At 43.7% G+C, this 21308-nt stretch overlaps 1 protein-coding gene across 7 annotated transcripts in view; it reads left to right on the top strand.

Annotated features, from left to right (window-relative positions):
* slc6a9 (solute carrier family 6 member 9) overlaps positions 1-21308 on the top strand; it is an 80816-nt gene that overhangs the window by 45491 nt on the left and 14017 nt on the right. For all 7 annotated transcript variants that reach the window (XR_008567171.1, XR_008567166.1, XR_008567169.1 and 4 more), the window contains exons 2-6: positions 7103-7259; positions 8813-8944; positions 13628-13904; positions 16768-16900; positions 16977-17111. Coding sequence is in view for 3 of the 7 variants with exons in the window: in XM_054763750.1 (XP_054619725.1) it covers positions 7103-7259; positions 8813-8944; positions 13628-13904; positions 16768-16900; positions 16977-17111 (834 nt within the window). In the remaining 4 variants the exon portion in view is untranslated. The remainder of the gene's footprint in view (positions 1-7102; positions 7260-8812; positions 8945-13627; positions 13905-16767; positions 16901-16976; positions 17112-21308) is intronic.

Below are 21308 nucleotides of genomic sequence, written 5' to 3'. Positions count from 1 at the left end.
CAAAAGCAAGAGTAGCAAGAGTATTTTTAGTATTCTCAAGAGTATTTAATTGGAATGTCAAGAGCTTTTAAATAAAATTAATTAACTCATTCAATCGCAGACATTTTTCAAAAGACGACCCCTTCTGTAGCGGCCCATTTAGACAATTTTGACAGATTTTTCGAGGCACACGGAGTATTGTGTTCTATGGGTACATAAACACGGAACCTACCCAAAGAAAGATAATGGCATGTGTGATTTTTCCGTCCTGCTGAGCTCTGATCAGAAGCAGTTCTGCCACCTTGTGGCCGGTTTTATGGCTTAAAATTAGCTCTGAAGTGAAATGCATTGGTGGGGAGTTGCAACGTGGTTGTTGAAACGTAAAAGACATATAAATACGTTGTTGGGATCGAGCGTTTGGGTTTATAAAAATGTTTAACTACCTCTTTGGTATTGACTGAGTTAAATAAAAATCATAGTGAATCACAGTATTTCTGATTTTGAATCAGTTTCTCTTTTGATATTTGTCTGAATATTGAAAAAACAAACAAAAAAAGGCAAAATATCCCGGAAATACTCTGAAGTTCACAAAATTATCGAGTTTGTTTTTTTTAGATCAGGGCATTCTTGCAAATATATTTGTGCTGAGCAAAAATTCAAAATTTTCCCAAAATTCCCACTTTTTTCCCCACGATTACCTGCTGCTACTTCTGCATTTTTAAAAAATTTCCAACTCATTTGGCACATTTAACCTTCCCGGTATATTGCGCTATCATGCTAGGTGTTAGCATTCTGAGGTTGACATTGCAAAAATGCTAACATTAGCATAGTAGCATTTTTAGCCATTTTCATAGGTAGACACATATATTAAAACTTAGCACTATTAAGCTAAGTGTTAGCATGTTAACATTACTAGCATGCTAACATTAGCATAATAGCTTTTTTTTGCCATTTTTATAGGTAGCCACTTATGTAAACACTTACGACTGTCATGTTAGGTGTTAGCATGCTAATGTTAGCATGTTACCATTACGAACATGATAACATTAGCATAGCACCTTTTTTTAGCCTTTTTCAGAGGTAGACACATATAAACGCTTAGCATTATCATGTTAGGTGTTAGCATGCTAACATTGGCATTACTAGCATCTTGTATGGAGCGATGAAATCTTTGTGATCTTCCCCAATCCACACTAGCCACCTGTTGATTTGTATTATTCAGCTGTGGAATGGGGATTCATTCAGTCCCTGTCCAATAGAATCTTTTGCTATGTGTCCCCCCCCCCAATGGTAGCAGGTTGAGAAGCCACAGTCTACTCTGTCTTTAGGCCCATTACTCTCACCTCACAGCTCACTCATAAAGACGGCTTTGAACGGTCTTGTTTTTGAGGGGATCCGGTGGGCTTTTTGTCCCATAATGGATGAGTGGACATGCAGATGGACGTGTTTACTAAATTCTACATTGGTCGAGTGAAGGAGATTACGTGTGCCACTTGGAATGACTGAGGCCGGATCATTGGTTGCAATGTAATACCATGCCGTGTACAACTTAGTGGCCGAGAGGTAAACCAGCGGTTTTAACGTTTGATCCCTTCTGATTGCACACATTTTCATTTTTATTGGTCAGTGGAATATCCCGGGAACCTGATGAATGTGAAAGGAAGACGTGAGTGGGTGCTTGAATCTTGAAGAAACACATATTCAGTCCCAACTGCTGTTTTTAACTGGTATGAAAGAAAAGCTCCCCTGAAAAAAACAGCAATATTGTGCCAAACGCATGACTTCTCATTACGTGTGTAACTTTTTTTTAAATTTCAAATAATTGCAGGAAGTTTTCTTCTGGTAATATTATAACTTTATTACCATAATATTATTCCCATAATATTATATAATTACATTTTACAAAAGTTTTTTTGTATAAATACCACAACTTAGAAAAAAAAAACATATTTTTTCTTTCATATTTTAACTCTATCCTACTAAAATGAGTGCAAATTTTCCTCATAATATTATGAGTTCATTCTTGTATGATTATGACTTTTTTTCCTCGTTAGTATACGACTTGTTTTGTCTATTTTCCAACTATTTTCACTTTCTTATATATTATTTCTCACGGCTAGGACTTTCTTCCCATCATTTTACAACATTATTTTTGTAAAATGACTTTTTCCGGAAGACTAATTTTCCAAAAATTACAAAAATGTCATATTTGAACTTCATGTTAAATGGTTATTTTGCCACACAATATTGCGACGCTCTTCTCATAAAATGGCAACTTTTTCTGGTTAGATGACCACTTTTTTCTTAATATTTTGACTTGATTGTTGTTTTGCTGATTTTTCCATTTTTTGCAGTTTTTTCCGTGTTAGTTTTCTTGTTAAATTCTATTTATAGAATAGGCCATTTAAAAAAAAAAAAAAACCTATCCTAGGTTTACAGACTTGTGTCATTTTCCAGGCTAGCCTGGAAGGAGAACTTGCTGTTCTCCTCGCAGATCACCTTGCAACAGCGCAGCGAATCCATGACCCCTCCAGCATTCATTAGCAGTCTTGATTCTTAATCACGGACGCGACAGTCGAGCCGATATTGTTGGGCGTGTCATGTCTCCTCTCTGAGCTTTTTATGATGCACATTTTCACTCCCACGGTGCTGGCTTTCCTTTTCTTTGGCGCACTGCTGAACTAATAAGCGACGTTATTCTTCAGTCTTGGTGTTTCCGGCTACATCCTGAACATCTTTTGTCAATGTCTTTCAAGCAAATCCATTTTTTACTTCCGTTTTCATCCCCGACGCTCTGCCGGCACGAGTTTGAACGGGGTCGGAAGGCGCCCGCGCCGCCGCTTTCGTGTCACGACGCCAAAACGTTGCATAATTCAGTTGGCTTCAGGGACGCACATGCTTGCTCCAAAAATGATGCATGGGGGCTCAGGTGTGATCTTTCAACCCCCCTCCCGTCCTGTCACGTTGTTGGCCTCGGATTTAAGTCCAATGTTGGAACTTTGAGCGGCGCTGACGGACTCGGGTGGTGATGGTCACATCCGCTGTGTCCCGACTGACCCGACGTCTTCTAACATGAATTATTTATTTTTTTTTTTTTTTTTGGGGGGGGGGGGGATGTACTGGAGTCAGAAAAAAAGTAACCGCAGGCCGTTCAATGTTTAACCAGCGTACTCGTGGCACGTCCGGCGTGTCTGCGGCGTGTGGGCTTGACGTTTATTTGCAGCGCACGTGCATGTGTGTGCGGAGCGCATGTGTCAGCGCAGCGACACATGCGCTCGCAACAGGTGTCAAAGGTGACATGATAAATGGTTCAGCTGTGTTGACCGAGCTAAATACACGTGAAACGTTCAGAAATGACAAATGCCGTGTGGATGTGTGACATGACATATTTTTTTTTTGATACACTTCCAAAGATTAGGATTATTTTATTCCATCTTGTTATCACTAAAAATGAATCGGACAGCAACGTTACACATTACATTTGCAGTGGCGTTTGGACTTGACAGCTCTTGTAATTCAGATTTGACGGCGTCCTGCGGCAAAGTCCGGCCGAGTGGCAGATGTACAAATGTTTCGGCGAAGTAAACGCTGACTCGAACGTGACCTTGGAAAGTTGCAAAAACTCAAAAGGGTGAAACGGGCAAGGCCATGTGTGGTCTTATGTAAATCCCAGATGGCCCAAAAGTAGCATGTGACAGAGAAAAAGGAGGGAGGGACTGTCGTCTGACTGACCAAAGGGCTCCCGGGCGCCGACACCGTGGGCCACGACACCTGGGCGGAGACATGGCGGTCACTCAAGTTGGAGGATTTGTCATGAAATACTCAAAAGTTGTGCCCGGGAGGCAAACATCAGTTTGTGTTGACACTTGGTTGGTTTGCCGTCTAATTCTAAACCTTCCAGCTCAAATTTGCAAAGTCTTTGTAGTATTTCTTTAATATTGTAAGCACCTTCATACGCTTTGCTTTCATACGTACACACCTGGCTCAGGTGAAACCAACGACAATCAACAAGCACAAAATATGCAGGAAAGTTGTTGGTTAAAACATCCACTCTTTTTTTTAATGGAGACAAACACGCATTCTCAGCCACTGAACGGGAACAAATCCAACACCGGCTGCATGGTAATCAGCCGTGTGTACCACTACATCGTCAGAAAATATAGTTTTGCCCCATAATATTACAATTTTATTCTTCTCAAATTTATTCCCCTAATATTTTGATGTTATTCTCATAAAATCACTGTTTTTTTCTTCAATTTTGACATTTCTTAAATAAGTTTTCCCGTTTTGATTGTATTATTAGACATTACATAAACAAGCTGCGGCTCCCGGGCTGCACTTTGGACCCGCCAGGGCCTATCAGATTGTAAACACCTCATTATAGTGTGCAAGTGGTTAACTATCGGTGATTTTAGGGTTCTTGTAGAGATAGAAAGATACTTTATCGCATCTTCTCCTCCCACACCAGCTTGTAGAATCCATGACCCCCACAGCAGACCAGACAGCCAATATTTGTGGGTGTTTCTCCGTTTTGTGATGTCCATTACCCCTTCCATGGTGCCGGCTTTCCTTTTCTGTGGCGCACAGATGTTTTTGCAGACATAATGAAGTTTCATAAGGTAACTAATGATGTTATTGGTCTCCTCCCTTGGAGCTTTTCATGACGCTCATTTTCACTCCCACGGTGATGGCTTTCCTTTTCTATGGCGCGCTGCTGCTTGGGAGACGTAATGAAGTCCAAAAGTTAACTAATGACCAACGTTATTGGTGGCCGTTCTCTCTCTGAGCTTTTTATGATGCTCATTTTCACTTCCTTGGTGATGGCTTTCCTTTTCTTTGGCGCACCGCCTCTTGGGAGACATAATGAAGTCCCTTAAGTTAACTGATAAGTGATGTTATTGGTGGGAACATCATTTTTTTCATTTTCAGTCCCACGGTGATGGCTTTCCTTTTCTTTGGCGCCCTGCCGCTTAGGCAACGTAATGAATTGTAAAAAGCTGACTAACGAGCGATGTTATTCTTGCTCAGTGTAGCTGCCAAGGGCCAATAAAAAGCAAGCTGTGGGTCGAAAATGGCCCCCAGGCCACACTTTGGAGACCCCTAAACTAACTGAATCAGAGTCGCTAGGTACTTGTTCGCCACAGATTTGGGAGTCATTGCTGTTCCCAGTGTTTTGTCTTCAGCTCCGTCAGGTTGGAGCCTGAGTCAACACATGCGGTGTTTGTGCATCTTCTGAAGGCACACACCTGCTTGCTGCTAGCCAAGTTACAGTACGCATGCTTTGCAACAAGAAACACACACAGCTGCTCTCCGTCTCCGGCATTTTTTCTCTTTCCAAAATCAACTCCAGACGAGGTCGGCGTCATATGGGAACCGCTGCGAGGGCGGTCTCGCCGCTGGGGATTTCCGCTTGCGCACCGCTGTGACCCGTTTCATTCTGAGCCGCCTCGGCACCGACAGCACTTGTTTGCTGCGCTCCCCGTGTGTTCCATCTGCACCGAGATAGGTCATGGGATGACTCTTCTGCACAGCCAGACTCAAAAAAAGACAAAGAAATCTGCTGTTTATTTTGCAAACGGGTTATTATGCTGGCCAAGAGATGGAGTATTTATTCCCAGTCATGCCTCTCACTTGAACTATAGCACCTTTCGTGTTTGTTGTTGGTGTCTGTTGTTTTTTCTTCCTGATTAACAAGATCTGTCGCTGGGATTTGGCAGCATTTTACCGGTGCCAAAGATATAAATGTATGTTTATTGTCTCTGTATACACTCTTTTACAATAAACGACCACATATGAAGCGACTTCAAATAGACGCTGAAGTACCCTTCAGTGACTTACGCAGGCCAAAGTACAAAATAAAACAATAGTCTCAAAATAAAGATTATATGGAGATGAGCCTAAACGTGGTTATACTGCTTTTCACCCATAGACAGGTCTCTGGTTTTCATGTTGTTTTCACCTCTAAATGCAGTCTACACAGGCAAAACCTGTGAAACTGAGCCAAGACGTTTCGTGCTATTTATTGATTGAACAAGCAATGTAATAGGACGCACCTGTCAGTCGCACGTTCCAATACTTTTGCTCACATGAAAAATGGGATGGGTGCTGGAAATCCAAATTGAAATGTTGCTCTTCTTTCTCATATTCATATTTGTTACTCCAACAGCTGTGGAACGGGTCTAGGACGCTTGAGGACAGTTTACAATTTCATTCACACAGGAGTAGCTACAGACAACTGCAATGCCAGCGCTGGAGAGAGCCATTCAGCGGCTGATTGAAAAAAGCCCAATTGAAAAGTGTGTGTGTGTGTTCCAAGTGAAAGGTCTTCTGAGTGTGCTATGTCTCCGTGGTAGATAAGCACAAACATGTTGCCGTACTTGTCTAAAACGGTGGAAAATATTCCATTCCTAACAACTGATAATGTTTTTTCACTTTTGCGCTGGAACTTGCACTTTGTCCTTGAATGCACCACTCAGATTTTTTATGCATTCGCTGGCGGTCTCGGAAAAAAAGTTTAGGACATTTGTGTGGGCAAAGACATGCATTTGCGTCAGTCTGAGTATCTTCTGCCCAATGTTACAAGGTTTTGATTTCTGCAAGAGTGCAGATGTTCATTTGCATCCGCATGCACGCAGGGAAACACGGCCGAGTTTGTCACGGCGCAGGGCAGGAGAGGAACCATCTGATGGCAGCAGATGGAGTGATGGAGGGAGCGAGGAAAGTGGCAGAAGACGCTGGAAATCAGGACAAGACCAAACGCGCACGGCCTCGTCTCAAGGCGGTGATTTCACTTTAGATCCTGTCTGCTCCAGCGCATCCATCTCACGCTCAACTTTGGGATGGAATAGAAAAATACTTCATAGACGATATCTGCTGACCACGTGACCACGTTTTTTCATGTTTAATGTTTTGTGTTATGATGAAAAACAATCCAAAAATAAAACCGTGAACAAGGTGAAAGCATTTTGGTGTCTTTTTTTAATAAAGGTTGGCAAAACTGTCCCGACCACAATTCGGCGGGCAAAACTCCCCAGGATGGGGGAACACGTGGCTCCAGCGAGTCCAGCAGAAACACATCGGCTCCTTTTCACCTGAACTCACCTTCACTGCGTCTTTGTTGCAGAATGGAGCGGTTCCGGGCGAGTCGGTGAAGAAGGATGAAAACTCCCGGAGAGGGAACTGGGGCAACCAAATAGAGTTTGTCCTCACCAGTGTGGGCTATGCTGTTGGTCTGGGAAATGTTTGGAGGTTCCCCTACCTCTGCTACAGGAATGGAGGAGGTAAGCATTCCATCACAGAGAACCAAATACTGCATCACGCTGTTGATTCACAAGTGTACGGCACCGAGGGCCACATACCGAAAAATGAAATACGGCAAGGGACACTTTGATATTATGCTAAGAAGTTTCAAGAAAAATCTGCATCTGAGCTCAGTCATGTAGCTGAAAAGCCTATTATTCATATCAACTTCACTCTTTGCCGTTTTTTACTCTATTCTTTAATAGTTTTTGTCATTTTCCTCTCTGAATATTATGACTTCCCCCAACCGAATTTTCCAAAAGTGACAACTTTATTTTGTTATTTTGGTTCTCACAATATTAAGACTTAAGAAATATATTTCTTTAATATTTCACCTCTCTGCTTCTAAAAAGGCATTATATTTCCTCATGATATTATAATAAAATTGCACCTTTTTCCTGTCAATTCTTTTTTTTTAATAACTTTTTCCGCAATCAAATTTTCCAAAAATTACAACTTTACTTGTTGTTTTCTGTCTTTTTCATGACATTAACGACTTTAAAAAAAACTCAACTTTTTTTTTTATATATTTCAACTTTATGCTACTAAAATGACATTGTTTTTTGTCACAATATTAAAAGGTTATTCTAAAATTATGACTTTTTTTGCTAGGTTACATCTTTCGCTCTTAATATTTTGACTTTATTCTTGTAAAATTACTGCTGATTTTTCTGTTTTTGCTGTTGTTTTTTTTCCAAAAAGACTTTGTTAAACTATATATTTAGAATGTGCCGCAGGCCAATAAAAAAATAGCCACGAGCCGCAAATATTACTTGTAAAATTGGGACATTTTTTTCCTCATTAGAATACGATTCTTTTCTCTTAATATTGTGACTTTATTTTGTAAAATTACAGCTGTTTTATTCATTTCTGCTGCTGTTGGTTGTTTTTTTTTAATTTTCCAACTATTTCAACTTTCTTGTCAATTTTCTGTTCGTAATGATGACTTTATTCCCATCATTTTGACTTTATTTTTGTAACGTAACTTTTTGTGCAACCTAATTTTAAATTTTTTGTTGTTTAGTGTGTTTGTCATCATATTATGACTAAAAATATATGTATATTTTTGATTTTTGTTGTTTTTCAACCTCATGCTAAATGGTGTTATTTTTCCTCATAATATGCAACACTATTTTTGTGAAATTTTGACTTTTTCTTGTTACATTCAAATTAAAAAAACCTCTACGGCATCACACCGGCTGCTCGGAGCGTGTGCCCGAATACAGTGCACCTTGCTGGGCCACAGCAGGTGGATCCCTCCCCTCTATGCTCTGGTTCTCCTGATAGTAGTGATGTGGTAGAAGTCATGTCATGATATTTCATTAGGACAAGACAACAGGTACACTTGGTCAAATCCAAATTTGTTCGAGTCCTTCTTACCTCCAGGTGTGCACAAACTATACTTAAGTCTAAATTTGATAAAAGTAGATATAAAAAAAGTTATCAGATTTAAAAAAAAATAAAGATACCATTCATCTCTGCTTTAAAGGCTTGAATTGATTGAATCGTGACTGTCCTGTTTTCTCCCCTCCAGGTGCCTTTATGCTCCCGTATTTTATCATGTTGGTCTTCTGTGGCATTCCACTCTTCTTCCTCGAGTTGTCCTTTGGGCAGTTTGCCAGCCTGGGGTGTCTGGGAGTCTGGAAAATTAGCCCAATGTTCAAAGGTTTGTGCATTTGTTTGTAAAACTCACGTTGTCCTCATAAATAAATCGGATCACATAAGATTGGGTTGAATTGTTGTGCTCACAGCCGGGTCGTCTGAGAACATCCTGTTTGAAGCCTCGCATTGGCGAAAAAGAGTGGAACCTTGGTTAGCGGCATTAATTCGTTAACCAAAACGAATGCTAATCGAATACATTTTTCCCCTTAGAAATAATGTAAATCCAGTTAATCCGTTCCATCCATCCATCCATCTTTTTCCGCTTATCCGAGGTATAGTCGCGGGGGCAGCTGCCTAAGAAGGGAAACCTAGACTTCCCTCTCCACAGCTAGTCCGTCCAGCTTTCTCCCGGTGGATCCCGAGGCATTCCCAGGCCATTTGAGAGACATAGTCTCTCCAACGTGCCCTGAGGCCTGCTACCGGTCGGACGTGTCCTGAACACCGCTTCACACTTGGCTGCGAACCGATCCGGTGAGAGTTGAAGGTCCCGGCTCAATGAAGCCAGCAGGACCACATCATCTGCAAAAATGAGAGACCAAATCCTGCATCCACCAAACCGGAAACCCCTCAATGGTCCGGCTGTGCCTAGAAATTCTGTCCATAAAAGTAATGAACTGGAAACGAGTCCGACTTATTGCCGGCAATGTGAACCAAACTCTGACACCGGAACAAGCAGCCTGAATGGTCCCCATATTCCTGGAGTACTCCCCAGAGAATTCCCAGAGGAACACGGTCGAATGCCTTCTTCGAGTCCACAAAACGCATGTGGACTGGTTGGGTAAGCTCTTATGCACCCTCAAGGACTCTCCCGAGAGTATAGAGCTGGTCCACGGTTCCATGACCAGGACGAAAACCACACTGCTTCTCCTGAATCCGAGATTCAACTATCCGGCAGATCCTCCTCTCCAGAACCCCTGAATAGACCTTACCAGGAAGGTTCCACAAAGCCAAAAATCTTAACACAAAGCAAGTTTGTATAGTTTTAAAACACCACCTTCCTGTTTTGCCATGAGTTATTTCTTGAATTCAATGGTGTTTCTCACCTCTATAACCCAAAATAATTGGAATTCAAGAAAACAGGAAGGTGGCGTCCATGTGGCGTCTCAGGGAACACTCACATCAACAATCACGTCTTCAATGGACGTCAAAGTAACCTCGAAATGTTCATTTATCCCTTTCATTCATCAGTTATATGCATTTAGAATTGTTTTATGGACGTTAAACTATAAACACGTGTTTTGTTGGAGTCAACTGCTGATGACATCATAGACGGGCGACGTACCGAAGCTGACTTCTGCTTCTGGCTTTTTTGTTAGACGCTCAAGACGTTTTGTGATTAAAAAATATACATTAGGAGTGTATTAATAACATGAAAATATGAGAAAATGCAGACAAACTGAGGCAACAAAATTTTGGCCTACATTGTCAATGTGAACCGAAAAAGACGCTAACCAGGGCGGACGCGAACCGAGGTTCCGTTGTCCGTCAGTGACGCGATGAAGAGTTGAAATGACAATTTTAATTCTCAAGCCTGTGACTTTCAAAGTTCAGCAAGTATAAGAAGTATTAAAACATTTCATACAAAAGAGAAAAAAAATAAAATAACTAGAAAAGCACTGAGAGGGCGCAGACCTGCGCCATGCGCCATCGTTCCCCCCGTATTGTGATTTACACCATAAATATTAGTCCTACATTTATTTTACATATCTACATATTTAGATTCCTTGACCTTGAAAACATACCATTCGCAATAGGATTCATACTGATACCAAAATCAGTTCAGTAGTTATTCACAAAAATCAGATTTTTCGTAATGGCGGTTTTTCCTGGATCGACCTGCGTAGCTTTTGAAGATACAACACATCCAGATTCCACAGTGTCTTGGTTTTATATAACGGTGTTTGTTTCGTCTTTATAGCTTTATTTGTTGTCTTCCGTGGACGAAAATGCCAAATGTCTCCCATGTTTACATATTCTGGATCATAGCTTCCGGAATGATTCCATTATCTGGATCAGTCTTTGATATTTTGAAGTACCTGCTGGAAACTTGCCCGGTATTTTTTTCCCATGTGTTCTGACCATTTTTTGTGGAGTTATATGCACAAATGCCGAAAATGGTCCGATCTCACAATGTGAAAGAATCCCTTAAAGAAATTCCAGGATCCAGATGGTGATCCGGATCACCCCCGAGTTATTTTGAACAGAAACTGATGAAGGTTATTGTGCATTTTAACTTCATCTTGAAATTTCACCCGAACGTTTAACAACGTATTTAACTCATTCAATACCAAAGACGTACTTACACGTTTTTATAAACCCCAACGCCCGATCCCCACAACGTAAGAGGTGGTAATGCAACTCCTCACTAATGCATGTCACTTTCAGAGCACTTTTAAGCCATAAAAACGGCCACAAGGTGGCAGAAGTGGATTTATTCAGTTCCAAATGTGAAATTTAGAAATAGTACATGGTGTTATATTTGTAAATAAATTGTTATTTTGATGTAAAACAACCCCTTGTTTGTGTTGTTTATGTTGGTATAGTTGTTTAGGTATTTGAGCTGTCACAAAGCAAAAAATATCTGTGTCTACGTGAAAGTTATCTTTCCTTATCTTTTCACAAGAAGCTGATTGTCTCCCTTTTTTAGTCGGAAACTGATATTTTCCTGAAACTTTGTTAATAATTAACTTGACTTGAGTTAGTATTAATATTATTACTGTTTTTTTTGTACTAAAGAGAATTTTTTTTTTTTTTTTTACTAGTAAAATGTGTGTTTGCAAAAGTAAACAACCTCGGACAGTAAAGCTGATGAGAAACGTGACTCATGGAAGGCGAATGAGGGGTTGGAGACAAAGTGCAATGCTATGTTGACTTGACCCGCCACGTCAAACACGAGTCCTCACGTTCTTAGAGTTGTATGCTTTTCACGTGCGGACGCTTCCAAATGCAGTTCTGTTCCTGGAATGTGTAGGAATACACCTCAGTGAATTCCTATAAGTCCCTCAATCTGTACACAGGACACATGAAGGACATATAAAATGCAGTGGAAATGGAAAAAATCATAAAGACAGCAACTCCTGAGTTTTTTATGATGTTCATTTTCACTTCCACGGTGACGGCTTTCCTTTTCTTCTCCATGCCGCTTGAGGGACATAATGAAGTCACAAAAGTTATCTAATAACGGCATGCGCTAGTTCTCCACCGAGGATCGTGTTTCAGGACCAAAATTAAGTTGTTTATACATTTTTGGGAAACATGGAACCGAGTAGCATCTGTATAATGTTCCCACACATCCGTACATAAGTGTTGTAGTTTGTAAATACGCGCTATAGCGGGGGTGTCCAAGCATTTTCCGTGCAGCAAGGGCCACATATTTCGTAAAGCAACACATGTAGATATGCTAATGAGTTATGTATATTTCCTCTCAGCTTTGTCACATACAGCAGGTGAAAAAGCCTTTTATGAACATCAACTTTGGTCTTTATTTTCCTCAATTTTGCCGTTTTTAATTTTCCAAATATTTCAACTTTCTTCTTTAATATTTTTTGTAAATTTTTGTCTCGGAATATTATGACTTTATTCCCATAATATTCCTGTTTCTTTAATATTTTTAATATTGAATATTTTCTTTAATATTTATGGTGATATTTTGACTTTATTATTGTAACATAACTTTTTCCACAACCTATTTTTATTTTATTTTATTTTTTTGTTTCTCATAACATTACGGCTTTAAAAAGCTACATATTTTTAATTTAATATTCAACTGTAGGCTACTGAAATAACATGATTTATTCTCATAATATTATGAGTTCATTCTTGTGACCTATCTCATTAGAATATGACTTTTCTTTGTTAATATTTAGACTTTATTTTTGTAAAATTACATGTTATATTTTTTTGTAATTTCTGCTGGTTTTTTTTTTATTATTATTAATTTTCCAACTCTTTCAACTTTCTTTTTGTATATTTTCTCCTCATAAATACGACTTCATTGTGGCGATATTTTGATTGTTATTGCGGCATAACCTATTTTTACAAAAGTCATAACTTTTTTTTTTGTTTGTTTCTCAAAATATTACAACTTTAAAAATCAACATTTTTTTGTGAATATTTCAACTTTATGCTACTAAAATAACATTTCTCCTCATAATATTATGAGTTTGTTCTCATTAAATTGCGACTTTTCTCGTTTTTTATATTTTAAATATTCAACTCTATGCTACTAAAATGGCATTATTTATCCCCATGATATTATGAGTTTATTCTTTTAAAATTGTGACTTTTATTTATCTTTTCTGTTTCTGAACTTCTTTGTAAATTTTCTTCTCGTAACTATCACTTTATTCCCGTAATATATGGACTATTTTTGTCACATAATTTTCCAAAAATCAGAACTTTATTTGTCGCTTTGTTTGTTTTTCATAATATCAGTACTTTGTCTTTAATATTTCAACTTCATGATATTTTTCCTCAAAATGTTACGACGCTATTCTTGTAAAATGACAACTTTTCCTGTTAGATTACAACTTTTTTCCTCTCTTTTTTCCCGTTAAATTCTAAATGTGCTTGGGCCAATAATAAACACAATGGACACCCCTGGGCTATGAATAGTGTTTATCATGACAGATGTGAATAGGTTTCAACGTTTTGCACTTCAAATCTCATCCTGTCGTCTTCCCCGCAGGTGTGGGCTACGGCATGATGGTGGTGTCCACCTACATCGGGATCTATTACAACGTAGTGATTTGCATCGCCTTCTACTACTTTTTCATGTCCATGACAAACTTATTGCCGTGGACGTACTGCGACAACCCCTGGAACACGCCGGACTGCAGCGGAGTGGTGACCCAAAGAGGCCAGATTAACGGCACCCTGGCGAACGTCACCCACACCGTGGCCACGGGGGTCAGCGAGGTGGTCAATCGCACCAAGAGGACCAGCCCCAGCGAGGAATACTGGAAGTAAGCAAATTGCATTCCATGTTTGGTCGTTCGAAGCTAAGTTGACCTCAGTTTTGTTGTGCTATCAACGCACCTGTCAAATAAGGTTGGCTCACGTGTTCCCTTGAGCGGACAATTGTCAAATATTTATTCAAGATTCCTGGAAATGCTAGAGCCTTTCATCAGAGTGGAACAGCCTCATGAACGACGTGCAGGACACGTGCCATGTACTGCATGGGACTGTCACAATCTGTATGCGCTTGACTGAGGAGCCAATGGCGCAAGGCTACCATCTGGGGGATTATGACTGTACGCCTCTAAGTCAGAGAAGGGCCTCAAAGTATTCCTTCCACCGTCCGATTATATCCTCAGGTGAGGTCAGCAGGCCCCCGTCCCCACTAAACATCCCACTGCTTTCCCTTTCCGAGGCGTCGGACAGTTTGTCAGGACCTCTTCGAGGCCGACTGAAAGTCGTGTTCCATGGCCTCACCGAACTCCTCCCACACAAGAGTTTTTGCCTCGACCACCGCAGAAGCCGTGTGCCGCTTGGCCTGCCGGTACCTTCAGGATTCCCACAAGTCACCCATGCCCGATCGGACTCCTTCTTCAGCTTGACGGCATCCCTGACTTCTGGTGTCCACCATCGGGTTCGGGCCTTGTCGCCACAACTGGCACCGACCACCTTGCGGCCACAGCTCCGATCGGCTGCCTCGGCAAAGGAGGCACGGAATAGCGCCCATTCGAACTCGATATCCTCGTCCTTCCCCGGAATGCAGGTGAAGCTCTGCTGGAGGTGAGAGTTGGAGACTCAATGAACGGGAGACTGTGCCAAACATCCGCAGCACACTTTTGCTACACGTTTGGGTCTCCCAGGTCTGTCCGGCATCCCGCCCCGCCATCTAATCCAACTCATCACCGGGTGGTGAGCAGTTGACAGCTCAGCTCCTCTCTTCACCCGTGTGTCCAGAACATGTGGACGCAGGTTTGATCATACGACTACAAAGACAATCAATGGACCTGCGGCCTAGGGTGTCCTGGTGAACATCCTTATGTGGGAACATGGTGTTTGTTATGGACAAACTGTGGTTTGCACAGAAGTCCAATAACATCACACAAGCTCAGTTTGGGGAGGCCATTTCTCCCAATCACTCTACTCCAGGTCTCAGTGTCATTGCCCACATGGGCGTTGAAGTCTCCCAGTAGAACTACCAAATCACCAGCTGGGACTCCAACAAATGACATTCAGGACCCTTTCCCCAACCTGAAGGCGTAGGGAAATGACCCTCTCGCTCACTGGAGATGACTCCAACACGGAGGCACCAAGCCGGGGGGCTATTAATAAGCCCACACCAGCTCTCTGCCTCTCCCCTGCAGCAACTCCAGAGTAGAACAAGGTCCAGCCCCTCTCGAGGACTTTGGTTCCGGAACCCAAACTGTGAGTCGAGGTGACTCCGACTATGTGTAGTCGAAATGTGTCAACCTCTCGCACAAATTCAGGCTCCTTCCCCACCAGAGAGGTAACATTCCATGTCCCAAGAACCAGTTTTGGCCGCCGAAGACCAGGTCGTCCAGGCGGGGGGAAGTTAGTTGCTGTCATCTGACGTTTGTATTTCTCTTCTGTTCTCTTGTGAATGACTTTCTGGGCAGTAGAAGTGCAGATCTTTTTTTAGATCCTTCCACAGACGTTTCTGAAGGCCTAAGAGAGCTCTTTGGATTTCACCACAGCCACACTGCACCACTCATGTCAGCAATGAACAGCAAAGTAAATATTTCAGGTTGAAATAAGAAGGCATTCCTACAATAGCAATAAATGTCAGAGTTGTTTTTTCCTCACTGTGTATTTATTTTTCAATTATTTTAATTCAATTTCAGTTGTATCTATTTACCTATATTACCTTCATCTCTAAATGTAGTTAAAACAGGGATCGACTGTCCATATGCTTACGTACTGTATGTTGAAAAACAAGTAAAGGCGTATTAGTTTTTTGAAAATTCCTCTTTTATTGCGGTTAATTAGTTCCAAACCCGGCCGTGATAAGTGAATTCCCGCAAAGTACGATTCCTTATTTATAAATGGAATATTTTGTTAGGGCATAAAAAACATGTTTACAACCTTCTAAAAACCATTTTTCAGATTATTAGAGCCCTCTAGGCATGGAATAACACCCCTATAGTCAGCTTTACACTCCTATTACCCAATATAGTAAACAAAATAAGAAAAAGTAAGACAATACCATTGGAGGAGTTACTTGCTGCTTTTGCTTTTTTTTTTTACTTCCTGGTCTGTACAGTATTGTACTGTACTGTACAGAACGGTAAGTCCTGTCGACTTGAAAACAAGTTTTACCCCCCCAAAAGTGACCAAGAACTGACCAACAATACCACCCACGACTTTCTATGACTTCTGGAAGTGGACGGGACCTAGAAAAAAAGGGGGTCCGATTTTCAAAATGTGTTCTCCTAAAAGTTGTTAGGAGCGTGTTTCGGATGATTCTGAGTTGATTGGACCTTCAAATTTTTGGTGAAATTGGCGAAGTATATGCGAAGAAAACAAAAACATGAGCTGCCTTGCTAGCTAGCAGCGCTCCCCTTCAGGTGACCTACGGTGACTTGTGACAAACAAGCAAGGCAGCAGTTTTGTTCTTGTGCAACATGTATCATTTTTATTAATAAAGCATCAGTCTACCTGCACCGGGTATTGTCTCATCAATGTGACATTACTGCCACCTAGTGACAAGTGTGGAATACTACATATCATCACATCTTCGAGTGCGTCTTCCGAATGCCTTATATTTGTATTTTGGCTCATTTAGCCATTTCGATGCTTGAAAATGCTTCATTTAAGCAAAAATGTGTCAAATCTACTTCACCTGATCTATTTTAGACACTACGTGTTGGACATCTCTGACGACATTGGCAACTTTGGAGAGGTGCGCCTCCCCATCCTGGGCTGCCTGGCTGTGTCCTGGGTGGTGGTCTTCCTCTGCCTCATCAGGGGCGTCAAATCCTCTGGAAAGGTCCGTTTCCATTTGTGCTGAACTCTTCTCTTCCTGCGTGAGTGATGGTGTCACATGCACGTGTGTGTGTTTCCAGGTGGTGTACTTTACGGCCACATTTCCTTACGTTGTTTTGACCATCCTGTTTATCCGCGGCATTACCCTGGACGGAGCCGTCAACGGCATCATGTACTACCTGACTCCGCAGTGGCAGAAGGTCCTTGATGCAAAGGTATTTTTACAACGATATATATCTTGTCAAGGTAGAAGCAGGTGGGTCATGAACGCAGAAAATCCTGGGCGATAATCTGTTTCAACCTGCACGAGAACTACGCCTTGGGAGACAACGACCCCCAAGCATGCAGCTAAAGCGACACAGAGCTAGTTCAAACACAGCGAGGTGAATGTTCTAGAGGGGCCAAGTCACAGCCCGGATCTCAAGCCTTGCGAATGTCCGAGCACTTGAGGGAAGCTCCTGTTATACCCAATCGTGGCACCCAGCTGTTCCCACTTAGCCTGTTCACCCGTGGGATGTTGCAAACAGACGTTTGATGAGCATTCCTCAACTTTCTCAGCCTTTTTTGCCTTTTTCCAGGTCCCAGCTTTGTTTTTGGAACCTGTTGCAGGCATCAAATTCCAAATGAGCTGATATTTGCAAAAAAAGTTTACCAGTTTGAACATGAAATATTTTGTCTTTGTAGCGTATTCAGTTGAATATCGGTTGAACAAATCGTCATATTCTGTTTTTATTCTGTTTATTCTGTTTTTATTTACAATTTACACGTCCTCCCAACTTCATTGGAATTGGGTTTGCACTATTTATAACATTTGGCTGAAGCAGATACCAAATAGATACGAAACATTTTCTTTTAGTGAATGAATGAAATGTTCCATTCCATTCCATTCCATTTTCCTCCGCTTATCCGGGTCCGGGTCGCGGGGGCAGCAGTCTCAGTAGGGAAGCCCAGACTTCCCGGTCCCCGACCACCTCCTCCAGCTCCACCGGGAGGACACCGAGGCGTTCCCAGGCCAGCTGTGAGACATAATCCCTCCAGCGTGTCCTAGGTCTTCCCCGGGGCCTTCTCCCGGCTGGGCATGCCCGAAACACCTCACCAGGGAGGCGTCCGGGAGGCATCCGGACTAGATGCCCGAGCCACCTCAGCTGGCTCCTCTCGATGTGAAGGAGCAGCGGCTCTACTCTGAGCTCCTCTCGGATAACCGAGCTCCTCACCCTGTCTCTTAGGGTGAGTCCCGCTACCCTACGAAGAAAACTCATTTCAGCCGCTTGTATCCGCGATCTCGTTCTTTCGGTCATGACCCAAAGCTCATGACCATAGGTGAGGGTGGGAACATAGATCGATCGGTAAATTGAGAGCTTTGCCTTCCGGCTCAGCTCTCTCTTCACCACGACGGTCCGGTACAGCGACCGCATTACTGCAGACGCTGCGCCGATCCGCCTATCGACCTCACGCTCCAACCTTCCCTCACTCGTGAACAAGACCCCGAGATACTTGAACTCCTCCACCTGGGGCAGGACCTCATTCCCAACCCGGAGGGAGCAATCCACCCTTTTCCGACTGAGAACCATGGCCTCGGATTTGGAGGTGCTGAGTCTCATCCCAGAAGCTTCACACTCAGATGCAAACCGTCCCAGTAAACGCTGCAGGTCACAGCTCGATGAGGCCATCAGGACCACATCGTCTGCAAATAGCAGAGATGAGATCCTAGTGCCCCCGAACTGGACTCCCTCGACACCTTGGCTGCGCCTAGAAATTCTGTCCATGAAAATTATAAACAGAATCGGTGACAAAGGGCAGCCTTGGCGGAGGCCAACGTTCACCGGAAACAGGCTTGACTTACTACTGGCAATGCGAACCAGGCTCCTGCTCCGGTTGTACAAGGACTGAATGGCACGTAGTAGCGCGCCACCAATCCCATACTCCCGGAGCACCCCCCACAGGACACCGCGAGGGACACGGTCGAATGCCTTTTCCAGGTCCACAAAGCACATGTAGACCGGTTGGGCAAACTCCCAAGTACCCTCCAGGACCCTTGCAAGGGTGTAGAGCTGGTCCAGTGTTCCGCGACCAGGACGAAAACCACATTGCACCTCCTGTAGCCGAGGTTCGATTAACGGTCGTACCCTTCTCTCCAGCACCCTGGAATAGACTTTCCCAGGGAGGCTGAGGAGTGTGATCCCCCTATAGTTGGAACACACCCTCCGGTCACCCTTCTTGAAAAGGGGGACCACCACCCCAGTCTGCCAATCCAGAGGTACTGTTCCCGACTTCCACGCAATGTTGAAGAGACGTGTCAGCTAAGACAGTCCCGCAACATCCAAAGCCTTGAGGAATTCAGGGCGAAACTCGTCCACCCCCGGAGCTTTGCCACTGGGGAGCATTTTGACTACCCCAGATACCTCAGCCACGGTGATGGAACTGTCCGCGTTCGTATCCTCAGTCTCTGCTTCCTCTAGGGAAGGTATGTCAGTGGGATTGAGAAGGGCCTCAAAGTATTCCTTCCACCGCCCAACTATATCCTCAGTCGAGGTCAGCAGGCTCCCGTCCCCACTGTAAACAGTGTGGACCGGGCACTGCTTCCCCTTTCTGAGGCGCCGGACGGTTTGCCAGAACCTCTTCGAGGCCGACCGAAAGTCGTGTTCCATGGCCTCACCGAACTCCTCCCACACCCATGTTTTTGCCTCGACCACCGCCGAAGCCGCGTGCCGCTTGGCCTGCCGGTACCCGTCAGCTGCTTCAGGAGTCCCACAAGCCATCCATGCTCGATAGGACTCCTTCTTCAGCTTGACGGCAGCCCTGACCTCTGGTGTCCACCATCGGGTTCGGGGCTTGCCGCCACGACTGGCACCGACCACCTTGCGGCCGCAGCTCCGATCGGCTGCCTCAGCAATGGAGGCACGGAATAGAGCCCATTCGGACTCGATATCCTCGTCCTCCCCCGGGATGCAGGAGAAGCTCTGCCGGAGGTGAGAGCTGAAGACTCGACGAACAGGAGACTCTGCCAAACGTTCCCAGCACACCCTCACTACACGTTTGGGTCTCCCGGGTCTGTCCGGCATCCTCCCCCGCCATCTAATCCAACTCATCACCAGGTGGTGATCAGTTGACAGCTCAGCCCCTCTCTTTACCCGTGTGTCCAAAACATGCGGACGCAGGTCTGATGATACGACTACAAAGTCAATCATAGACCTGCGGCCTAGGGTGTCCTGGTGCCATGTGCACTTATGGACATCCTTATGCTGGAACATGGTGTTTGTGATGGACAAACTGTGGTTTGCACAGAAGTCCAACAACATCACACCGCACGGGTTCAGATCGGGGAGGCCGTTCCTCCCAATCACGCCCCTCCAGGTCACACTGTCATTGCCCACATGGGCGTTGAAGTCTCCCAGCAAAACGACAGAGTCACCAGTTGGGGTGCTCTCCAGCACCCCTCTGATGGACTCCAGGAATGCTGGGTACTCTGAACTGCCGTTTGGCGCGTACGCACAAACGACAGTCAGGACCCTTTCCCCAACCCGAAGGCGTAGGGAAATGACCCTCTCGTTTACCGGGGATGACTCCAACACAGAGGCACCGAGCCGGGGGGCTATTAATAAGCCCACACCAGCTCGCCGCCTCTCCCCTGCAGCAACTCCAGAGTAGAACAAGGTCCAGCCCCTCTCGAGGAGTTTGGATCCAGAACCTAAACTGTGGGTCGAGGTGAGTCCAACTACTCCATGTCCCAAGAACCAGATTTGACCGCCGAAGACCAGGTCGCCTAGGTGCCCGCCCTCGACCGCCACCCAAAACGCAATGCACCGGACCCTTATGCTTGCCCCCGCAGGTGGTGGGTCTACGGGGGGGAGATCCCGTGTGGCTTCTTCGGGCTGAGCCCGGCCGGGTCCCACGGGTGAAAGCCCGACCACCAGACGCTCGCCTGCGAGCCCCTCCCCCAGGCCTGGCTCCAGGGTGAGGCCCCGGTATCCCACTTCCGGGCGAGGTGCGGTCTCTCCTCGTGTGTTTATTCATACGGGTCTTCTGAATCACTCTTGGTCTGGCCCGTCACCCAGGACCTGTTTGCCTTGGGAGACCCTACCAGGGGCATATAGCCCCAGACAACATAGCTCCTAGGATCACTCGGGCACACAAACCCCTCCACCACGGTAAGGTGCTGATTCACGGAGGGGTGAATGAAATGTATGAAATGTATTTATTTCAAATGACATTATTTTCATTGTTATTTAACTTTTTGTATTCATGTAGTAAATATTGACGTGGTGGGGGTGAACCCTTATGCAGTCATTAACTTCCCCTTACACGTATTTTAATTAATAGACACAAACTTTGACATGAATGGAGCTCTTTTTTTAAATTCTTGTAAAAAAAAAAAAAAAAAAAAAAAAGTAGATACCGAATAGATTTCTTTT

This window comes from Dunckerocampus dactyliophorus, chromosome 2 (genome assembly GCF_027744805.1).
Source record: "Dunckerocampus dactyliophorus isolate RoL2022-P2 chromosome 2, RoL_Ddac_1.1, whole genome shotgun sequence".
Classification (NCBI taxonomy): Eukaryota; Metazoa; Chordata; class Actinopteri; order Syngnathiformes; family Syngnathidae; genus Dunckerocampus; species Dunckerocampus dactyliophorus.
The sequence above is the reverse complement of the archived record's forward strand: the minus strand, read 5'-3'. Positions and strand labels throughout refer to the sequence as shown.